Below are 11,089 nucleotides of genomic sequence, written 5' to 3'. Positions count from 1 at the left end.
ATAATTTCGGCAACTATGGATGTGTTGATATTTTTCTATTTTTAAGGATTTTTTAATGATTATTTTATTGATTTTTAGGATTTGTTTTACATTTTTATGATTATCTTTAAGGATTTTTCTGGTCTGACTTTCTTAGACGGGACAGATGCAGTGTTCGATGGGGAGAGAGAGGGGGGAGACATTTGGCATATGATACAAGCGCAGCCACAACGTTTTGAGGTTCAATTCTCAGGGGCTTTTCTGTTTGAATTTCGCATGACAGAGGTCCGCACACTGGGGTACGGGCATCCTGAGGGGGCCCGCACACTGGGGTACGGGCATCCTGAGGGGGCCCGCACACTGGGGTACGGGCATCCTGAGGGGCCCGCACACTGGGGTACGGGCATCCTGAGGGGCCCGCACACTGGGGTACGGGCATCCTGAGGGGGCCCGCACACTGGGGTACGGGCATCCTGAGGGGGCCCGCACACTGGGGAACGGGCATCCCGAGGGGCCCGCACACTGGGGTACGGGCATCCCGAGGGGTCCGCACACTGGGGTACGGGCATCCCGAGGGGCCCGCACACTGGGGTACGGGCATCCCGAGGGGCCCGCACACTGGGGTACGGGCATCCCGAGGGGTCCGCACACTGGGGTACGGGCATCCCGAGGGGTCCGCACACTGGGGTACGGGCATCCTGAGGGGCCCGCACACTGGGGTACGGGCATCCTGAGGGGTCCGCACACTGGGGTACGGGCATCCTGAGGGGCCCGCACACTGGGGTACTGGGGTGTGGTGAGTGTGGTGAGTGTGGTGCATGCACACTTTTCAATAAAGGACTAACAGTCGCTTGAGTTCTCAAATCGGCAAAAAATCCTCTATTATTCCTTTAAGTAGATCCGTGAGTTACAAATCATGTGAGCGGCGTCATGCTCCGTGTCACTCTCGGTGTCGCGCTCGGTGTCACGTTAGCACCCCCCTCCCCCCTTCAGCTGACGGCTCACGTTTCCGGGTCACCTGCGCTAACGGAAGAGGCTGCATTACCTTTAGTGGCCACACGGACGACGTTGATCTCGTTGCTCATGGCGGCACAGGAGGGGAAGAACTCGCCGCGCAGCACCATGGCCTCGATGCGTAGCTCGAACCTGCCGGGGGCAAAGTCACTTTAATCGTTTTAATCTGCCTGAAATACGAACTTTGGAGGCCGAATGGTGTGAACTGCACTCTAGACTGGGCCTGAAAGATAACACTGTCATCCTGCACCCATCCTGCACCCATCCTGCACCCATACTGCACCCATCCTGCACCCATCCCTGCACCCATCCCTGCACCCATCCTGCACCCATACTGCACCCATCCTGCACCCATCCCTGCACCCATCCCTGCACCCATCCTGCACTCATACTGCACCCATCCTGCACCCATCCTGCACCCATACTGCACCCATCCTGCACCCATACCGCACCCATCCTGCACCCATCCTGCACCCATCCTGCACCCATCCTGCACCCATCCTGCACCCATCCCTGCACCCATCCTGCACCCATACTGCACCCATCCTGCACCCATCCTGCACTCATACTGCACCCATCCTGCACCCATCCTGCACCCATACTGCACCCATCCTGCACCCATACCGCACCCATCCCGCACCCATCCCGCACCCATCCTGCACCCAACCTGCACCCAACCTGCACCCAACCTGCACCTAACCTGCACCCAACCAGCACCCATCCTGCACCCATCCTGCACCCATCCTGCACCCATCCTGCACCCATACTGCACCCATCCTGCACCCATACCGCACCCATACCGCACCCAACCAGCACCCATCCTGCACCCATACTGCACTCATACTGCACCCATCCTGCACCCATACCGCACCCATACCGCACCCATCCTGCACCCATACTGCACCCATCCTGCACCCATACCGCACCCATACCGCACCCATACTGCACCCATACTGCACCCATCCTGCACCCATCCTGCACCCATCCAGCACCCATACAGCACCCATACTGCACCCATCCTGCACCCATCCTGCACCCATCCTGCACCCATACTGCACCCATCCTGCACCCATACTGCACCCATACTGCACCCATCCTGCACCCATCCTGCACCCATCCTGCACTCATACTGCACCCATCCTGCACCCATCCTGCACCCATACTGCACCCATACCGCACCCATCCTGCACCCATCCTGCACCCATCCTGCACCCAACCTGCACCCAACCTGCACCCAACCTGCACCCAACCAGCACCCATCCTGCACCCATCCTGCACCCATACCGCACCCATCCTGCACCCATACCGCACCCATACCGCACCCAACCAGCACCCATCCTGCACCCATACTGCACTCATACTGCACCCATCCTGCACCCATACCGCACCCATCCTGCACCCATCCTGCACCCATACCGCACCCATACTGCACCCATCCTGCACCCATACTGCACCCATCCTGCACCCATCCTGCACCCATCCTGCACCCATCCTGCACCCATACAGCACCCATACAGCACCCATACTGCACCCATACTGCACCCATACTGCACCCATACTGCACCCTGACACGGCAAAGTGTAAGTGTTATATCGAGCTGCAGTAATGTGACGTCAGCAATTGTTCGAATCACGTTTCAGCTTTTCTGTTTTATGCCGTGTCATTGTGAGTGAAATGTCGTTACTGTTAATAATAAAATTAGCAGATTCACAACGAGAAAACATGATTAAAAAATAGATAAATTCTACATTTTAAGGGGAATTACAGTATTTATTTATGTCTAATCTTAACACTCAAAACCTGATTTAAAAAAAATAAAATAAAAAATTAATACCGATTTGGATGATTTGTGGTTCATAACAGTCTAATAAAAATAAATCAATAAAATCAATAAAATCAATTAAATCAATTAAAAATGTAATTATCATCAATCATATTAAAAACAAATATTTGGAAATGGACAAATTTGATCAACTTCGGACTAAATGGGACTTGACTTTTGGACTTGCTTGATTATTTATTATTTATTTATTTGTCCTGTTGTGAGTGACCAGCATGTACGACATTCAGTATCAAGGATTTATTTCATTACGGACGTTTTCAATTGCTCAAAAATCCTCCCGAGATGTACATATTCTTACTGGCCACCTGACAGACGTGACCTGTAACTTGTGCTCGTCTCCATGACGCCGCACAGAAGAACATCACACAAAGACCCATAACGGAGCTGTAGTTTTAGCATTTCAAAGTCAGAAACACAGAAACACACATCCATCTACATCTTCTTTGTGCTCCTTTACATTCCGTCACAGAGCGTTCTTAGCCTCCTTTTCTTTCCCGATCCCTCTTCAAACCCGACGTACCGCGGCACTTGGATCAGCAGGTACATAAAGGAGTCCACCAGTGCCAGCTTGTTCGGGTCGCCTTTGAACGCCCGCAGCTTCTTCACCTGCTCGGAGGAGAACACAATGAGAAAAAAGAAAACCACAGCAGAAAAAACACGACTGTATCAAACATAAAGACGAGGACGGCGGAGACGAGCGCGCTGACCTCCTCCGCATCCGGCAGCAGCTTCAGCAGGTCTTTAAGCAGCTCGGCGCCGTACGTTTGACCCGCCCCTCGCCCAATGTCCTCCACAATGGCGCGATTAGACCTGAAAGAGAGCATTTATGTCGGCTATTGAAAGCATAGGATGTGCACGTATGAGAAGGTAAATAATACAAGCATTTTATTACTCAACACAGACATATTCATGCTTTAAAATAGAGACATTTAGCTCATTGTAAACCATGTATTAATAAAAAAAAAAAATGGAAATAGAATCAGGTCCATGTCTTCCTGTTCAAAGCTACAGAAGTGATAAGCCCCGCCTCTTCAAGTGTGATTATTCGAAAAATGAAGAGATGATCAAGTTAATCGATAATCGTGATTGCTCAGGTCAGAATGTAATTGTAAAGTAATAATCATGACAATTTTAGAAGCAAAATGAAGTCTTTTTAGTTCAATCTATCGTCCAAAAATAGACGTAAATGTCAATAACTTTTTTTCATCTGGCTGTTTTTGTCACATTTAACTCTGTTTTGTCTTTCAGAACGTTGAGTTTTGTAAAGTCGGTCACAAACTTGAGGAACAGTCACATGTCAGGCCGAGAGAATGAAGGAAAGTTATGAAGATTTCGCTGTTGTTTGGTCACAGTCTCAAAAATCATGAATAATCGTTAAATTGTGAAGTATTTTTCCCTCAACAATCGTAACACTAACATTTGACATTGTGACACATCCTTTATTTTGAACAGGAAGTTAATAAACCGGTTTCTACGACTGTTTTAGATCATTACTGCAGGTTAAAGCGCCCCCTACAGGTCGGACGACTTATTGAACTAAAACACAGTTAAGATAAATATATTTTGAATTTTGCTAAAGATTATACAAATGTTATCACAGAATAGCAATTTTTTAGGTTTATAATTTCACTTCCTGTTTGTAATTGATGACATCACAGTAGGAAATTACCCAGCAAACACTGGGCCAAAACTCATCTAATGTCACAATTTATTTTATTTGACAAATGCAAATATATGAGAGCGACTTTATTTTGTTAGATTCATGTTTAGAGTCATAAAAGTTGTTTCTTTGTGTAAAGTTTGCATAAACTTTGACTGGAATGAGTGTCCCTGGTGTGATGTCACTTCCTGTCATTTTTCAACAGATTTTTCAACGTTTTCTCCACAAATACCTGCTCGATAGGTGTAAAACTATAATTCATATGTACAACAAGTATAAATACATCAAATAAAGTCAACGTTAGAAAGTTGTAAAACCCTGTCATATGTCACTTTAAAAAGAACAACATTTTAAATTATAATCACTGTAAAAAACATCCTAATTTGTCTCGTGTAATATAAAAAGTGCTCATAAAAGGACTTGATTCCAGGTTCTGTGTTTGAGCTGACAGTCAAATCCCAGTGAAATGTGTGGAAAGTCATGCAAATGTGGTGCAAAAGAACATCCTCTGTCCAGGACTATTTAGGACACGACACAGAGTGGTACTAATCCAAGGCATTTCCTAAACCTATTAAAACCAGAACAATACGGCTAATAGGGGATTGATTGACAGCCAACTTTTTCACTTTATAACCGACCACGACTTGATTATTCAGGTTTTATGTTCAATGACCATGCGGAGTATTGCAATGCTATTTTTGTGTTTTATAATCAAATAAAACTGGGTAAAAAACGAAATACCAGATAAACCAAATAAACCAGTTCAATTGTCAAAAACCTAAACAAACATGGATGATCTACAAAATAAAATGTAAAATGGGCCGTGTTGGGGTCAAAAGTATTGAAAGTCAGATACTAATCAATACTAAAACTGGTATTGAAATTAAAATAGATACTCAATTGAACAAGTATTGATACAGACATTGACTGACATTGTAATAAACATCAGACAAATTTAAAGAATCTATTTGAAAATGGACAAATTTGATCAACTTTGGACTAAATGGGACTTGACTGTTGTCATATTGTGCCATTATGATAATTTTTTCACTGTGATTTATTTTATTATTTTATGTTATTATTATTATTAATAAAAAAATATGTATTATTTATTTAATGTTGTCCTGTTTCTTGTTTTTATTTGTATATAAATATAAAAAAGGGAAATAATGTGACCTTTTCTGAACAGTTTTAGAAAGATCTCAAGCTTTTACAGAAATAACATCAGACCACATGGAATCATAAAGAAAGTAAAAGTTTTCTATTTAAAATTACATTCTATCATTTTTAGACGAATGGAAAAATTTACATTCAAACTTAATTTGGAAAAGGGCAAATTGGACCAACTCTGGACTCGACTGTTTTTATACTTGTTTAAATGTTTAGCTGATGTTTCTTTATTTTTTTAATTGATGTTTCTCTCTCTGGTCATGTTCTGTTTGTTATTGTGATTTATTTTGAAAAACTAAAAAACAAAATAAAAATAAAAAAAAACATTCTATTGTCTAAAAAAATTAAAAGACTGTTTTCTGTGGTATCTAAATGTGTATTGAGTATTGAGCTTCTTCATAACTACACTGGTCGTTATGCACATGGAGTCAGCCGGAACTGCAGTACATAATTCCCATAATTACGGGAAAATGTATTGAAAAAGTGCATTATTGCCCATGTTGGAAGCTCTTCTCGTATATCACCGTGAGCGATACGACACGATTGTTGCTGATACGATCTGTTAATGGAGAGAGAGGACTCACTTCTTGAACTGCCTGAGGAAAATGCCCACGTTCATCCCTCTCTTTGAGTCCAGGATGCTGATCTGGAACAAAGACGAGCAGGATAATAGTGTAAACATGTAAACAGTGTACATTTTTACATTTATTATACTATTCTAGCGATATCAGGTCGAATAATACATTTCATCCACGTTTTTCCTCTTGGGTTAATCTTCCCGGTTTAAAACGTCTGTAATAACGTTGTAATAACATCTTTTTTTCATTTTTGGACCCATTTTAGATTTGTTTTAACTACTTTACACATGGAATAAGCAGTATTCGGGAAACAAATACTTCTCAAGGTGGTACTTGTTGTGAAAAGCTTTAGAACCCCCTGCACTAGTCTAGAGTACCTTTAAAGGGGATATAATGTTTGAATAATAATAATTACATATATTCCTGGCCTATCCATGAGCTAAACTGAGGCGAGAAGTTATAAGCAGAGCCAAATATAATCATACAGTGTAAATAAAGCTGAGGCGTTGGTAAATAATAAAAACATTGCAGCTTTTTACGCTAGTCCAACTCCAAGAATTTAAATTTCGACAGCTCCGCAGATTTTAGTCAGAGGGATGCGGCAGGGCTGTGCTTGGTCCCTCCTCTTGTTCTCTTTTGTAACCATTGGCCCAATATATTAGACAATCAGAAACAAACCACGGTGGGTTTTTATTTATTTATGGGAAGGAACATAAAATTGCATGTTACACAGTTGTTTCTACGCTCTGGATACAAACTAAACACACAAAAAATGAAATTCTATGACCCTCTTTGACTTATAGAAAGATCTACCCATTGAAATCCCTCCCATATACAGGTTTGGTGCTCCATAAAGACGTGTTCATGATTTTAGAGGAAAAACTACACACGCCAGGCATGTTTTTCATAAAGAAACGTTACACCACGAGTGAGTCGGACCCCCAAAGCGGCAAACGCACTTCTGTTGTTCTAGCTGGTGTCATTAGTGATACTTACAATCTGCTGCCAACTCTCTAGTGACTATTTTAGGGCCTGACATTCCAGCAGGGTTAGTCACCTCTTGCGTACAGTATATACATTATTAAAGAGGATGTAACACAAGGCTGAGCGGCAGTTTAGCAAGACACATTTGTGGTCTGAAGTCCAGGCACAGAGTCAACACCACCGAGCCATAAAAACAATCACGATGTCATATCTAAAGCCTTGTTCAGTCTAGATTCAATTCATACAGATGCCCGTTTATTTTATTGTCTTATTATATTTGAGTTCAAAGGGCTGTCATACTGAACGATACGGTACAATATCATTACATTTGAGTTTTATGTTTCAAAAATCAAGATTCTGTTCACAGTATATTTTAAACACACAACTGCCAAACTAAAAAAAAGGAATAACAGGTTTAATTTAATATAAAATAAGACTCTATGGAGACTAGACAGCGCGTTTGTTATTACCGTAATAAATGCAGTCTATGCAAACCACTAATAAAAACTTTATAATTATAATTTTGTTTCAAGTGCCGCTTTAAACTAACTGGAGTTAAGATACATATATTTAAAATGTCGCTAAAAATCATAAGAAATAAAACGTTATAAAAAAACTATCACTTCCTGTTTGTAATTGATGACATCACACTGGGAAATTAGCTCGCAAAACTCATCTAATGTCAATTTCTTTCTTTATTTGACGCATAAAAACAGTTGAGAGCGACTTTGTTTTGTTGAATTAATGTTTAGAGCGTCAAAAAAGTTGTTTATTTTCTGTAAATTATGAATAAACTTTATCTGGAATGAGTGTGATCCTGGTGTGACGTCACTTCCTGTCATTTTCCACAGATTTTTCAACTTTTTCTCCACAAATACCAGCTCGATTCTTGTAAAACTATCATTTATATGTACAACAGGTAAAAATACACCAAACAAAGTCAAAATTATAAAATCATAAAGACCTCGCTCAACTCACTCAAACCTTTCATAGTGGAACATACTTTTTCCCTCTCCAAAATGCAAGTATCAAACATATACTTTAGTCACAAAAGTGCAGTTCAATTTCCTCACATACAATAAACCCCTCCCACAGATAAATCCCTCCCACAGATAAACCCCTCCCACAGATAAATCCCTCCCACAGATAAACCCTTCCCACAGATAAATCCCTCCCACAGATAAACCCCTCCCACAGATAAACCCCTCCCACAGATAAACCCCTCCCACTGATAAACCCCTCCCACAGATAAACCCCTCCCACAGATAAATCCCTCCCACAGATAAACCCCTCCCACAGAACAGATAAACCCCTCCCACATATAAACCCCTCCCACAGATAAACCCCTCCCACAGATAAACCCCTCCCACAGAACAGATAAACCCCTCCCACAGATAAACCCCTCCCACAGATAAATCCCTCCCACAGATAAATCCCTCCCACAGATAAATCCCTCCCACTGATAAACCCCTCCCACAGATAAACCCCTCCCACAGAACAGATAAACCCCTCCCACAGATAAACCCCTCCCACAGGTCGTCTTGGATTGACTTTTCTCCGTAACATGTTGGAGACAGAAGTGTTTCTCTGTGTGAGCGTGTCGTGTTTCTCTGCCGTGTTTATGACGACGCCCGACACGTTTTACGGACAATATTTACTGAAAGAGAGGCTGAAACTTGGCCCCTGTCTTTACCGTGTCCCCTCGGGGCCCCATACGACAAGAGGAGCTATAGAATCCACACCGTCACTGTCTGTGTGATCGTTATTGTGGAGCTGTAGCATCCAGTTAACTGCTTACGGTCATGAAGAGGAAACTCATATTTGTCTTGTATTACGGTTTCATGTTTTTATGAAAACACTTTAGTCACGCTGAGACACGCTGAGATACTTTATAAACCTTTATTTATAGAGCCTTTCATTGCTTGATGGTGGCTTTGCTGTTTTGGCACTTAATAGCAATAAATACAGTATATTCTGATCGATAAAACGGTATTATTGTTGGTTATTACAGATAACTGTTATTAACCTTATTCATCTTGCCACCATGTAATCTGTGCTGACAGCAATACAATCAAACATAGTGAAAAGTACTTAATTACTTAGTTATTTCGGTGCCATTTGCTCTTCTGACCACCAGAATCAGAGTATTTAATGTACGTAATGTTCCCTCTAGCGCCCCACTGTGGCCCCTGGTGTTCCAGCGGACTCTCATCCACGTCCTGGCCACGCCCTGTCCCGCTCCACTTCAGACATCTGACGAGATCGACACTGACATCGACGAGTATGGCCACTTCCTTTTTTCTATCACCAACGGGAATATTATTTTCTTAACGTACGGCTTGAGTACATTTTACGTTCATAAAACAGTTTTACTCCACACAGAATATTGTAAAAGTAACACATTTTAAAAGACCTTCTGTTTGATGAGAACCTTGTGGAGGCAACTACCCAGTGCCTAGTAACACAATTGTTTCTCTGTCATGAAAAGAATGAAAGAAGGGACTAAGTGGGCGGGGCTAACCATTGCTGTTTTTCACTCAATTAAATCAGAGTGCAGGTTATTAAGTTTGTCAATGAATTTAATTGTGCTGTACCTGATTTTTACTGTAAAAACGTGAAGACCAGGTCTAGTTAATCTCTTTTGCTAACATGCTAACAGCACACTTCCTGGTTCGAGGAGAATAAAACCCTCTATAATCAGTTGCAGAGAGCGCAAAATGGACACATTTTCAGTCAAATAGCTACTTTTACAATATATCTGTAGTGATAAAACAAATTTGACTTTATTAAAATCCCGGGCGTTTATCCCTTTTTTTAAAAAAGGGATAAACGCCCCTCTAATCTATAATGGAATCCAAAAATGAGCTGTGCAACGCTAAAAATGCTCTGAGTTCAATCATTAATGAGACATATTAAATGAATTAGACAAAATAAACACTAAACCATCGTCATTGATATTGTAAAAGTCCATGACATCATTGAGGGCTTCACACATTGCCAACATTACGGTCATAAACGATTGTTCAAACCCTCCTCACCTCCCCTTTGGCGCTCTCCTTGAACGAGCGGGCCCTGGACACCTGCGTCGACGCCCCGGCGGTGGCGTTGGGGCCCCTGCCGCTCCCGTCCTCCTGCTGCCCGAACAGCTCCTCCACCGAGCGCACGTCGATCTGGAACTGCTGCTCCTGCACCGCCATGGTCCAGATGTTAGGCCTGCCGCGCACCTTCTCCTCCGGGATGGGCTTCCAGAAGAAGCTCCGCACCCGGCGCTTCTTGCGTCCGCCCGGGAGCGCCGGCGGGGGCGGGGCTCCGGGGGGCGGCGGCGGGGCGGGCAGTGCGGGCGGGGCAGGCGGCATGACGGCGGCGGCGGCATGCTTGGAGGAGTCGGAGGTGGTGGTGGCGGAGGCGGAGCTGCTGCTGGCCTCGCTGCTGCTGCTCTCGGGCTCCAGCGGCACGGACGGGACACTCATGATAAGCATCGCAAGGTTCCGCGCTTCACATCACTATGTCCGTTTAACATAACCATGGATACGCTTTATTTTAAACGTCCGGGAACGAAGCAAAAATATGTTCCAAAGTTCAACAGACGGTGGAAGTTAGAAAGCCAGGATTTAATGAATGTTTAGAGTGGAAGAAACTACTTGGATGAGCGGAAAAACCTTTGTCCAGTTACAAAATTACAATTTTGTTTTGCAGCAGTTTTATAAAAAAAAAAATCTTGTCAATTGATCTGTTTTATTTCATTTTTGTCCATTTTTGACGACGCAATTAGACGTTTCTATTTGCAGCCACTAATATTATTTAACATACGGCCAAACGCTGCTCCGTCTCGTCTGGTTCGTAATGTTTATAGGGAACTAT

The 11,089-nt window shown here is 43.2% G+C and overlaps 1 protein-coding gene across 1 annotated transcript in view; it reads right to left on the bottom strand.

Annotated features, from left to right (window-relative positions):
• fhdc1 (FH2 domain containing 1) overlaps positions 1-10,698 on the bottom strand; it is a 22,313-nt gene extending 11,615 nt beyond the window's left edge. The window contains exons 1-5 of the mRNA XM_072464065.1: positions 10,267-10,698; positions 6,251-6,312; positions 3,544-3,646; positions 3,357-3,442; positions 1,025-1,125 (exon numbers count right to left, since the gene is read on the bottom strand). Coding sequence (XP_072320166.1) covers positions 1,025-1,125; positions 3,357-3,442; positions 3,544-3,646; positions 6,251-6,312; positions 10,267-10,698 — 784 coding nt within the window. The remainder of the gene's footprint in view (positions 1-1,024; positions 1,126-3,356; positions 3,443-3,543; positions 3,647-6,250; positions 6,313-10,266) is intronic.
• Positions 10,699-11,089: the final 391 nt, after the last annotated feature.

The sequence above is a fragment of the Eucyclogobius newberryi genome, unplaced genomic scaffold (assembly GCF_026437365.1).
Source record: "Eucyclogobius newberryi isolate DKJ021-1_F unplaced genomic scaffold, fEucNew1.0.hap1 SCAF_4, whole genome shotgun sequence".
Classification (NCBI taxonomy): domain Eukaryota; kingdom Metazoa; phylum Chordata; class Actinopteri; order Gobiiformes; family Gobiidae; genus Eucyclogobius; species Eucyclogobius newberryi.
This window is presented reverse-complemented; position numbering and strand designations above follow the sequence as displayed.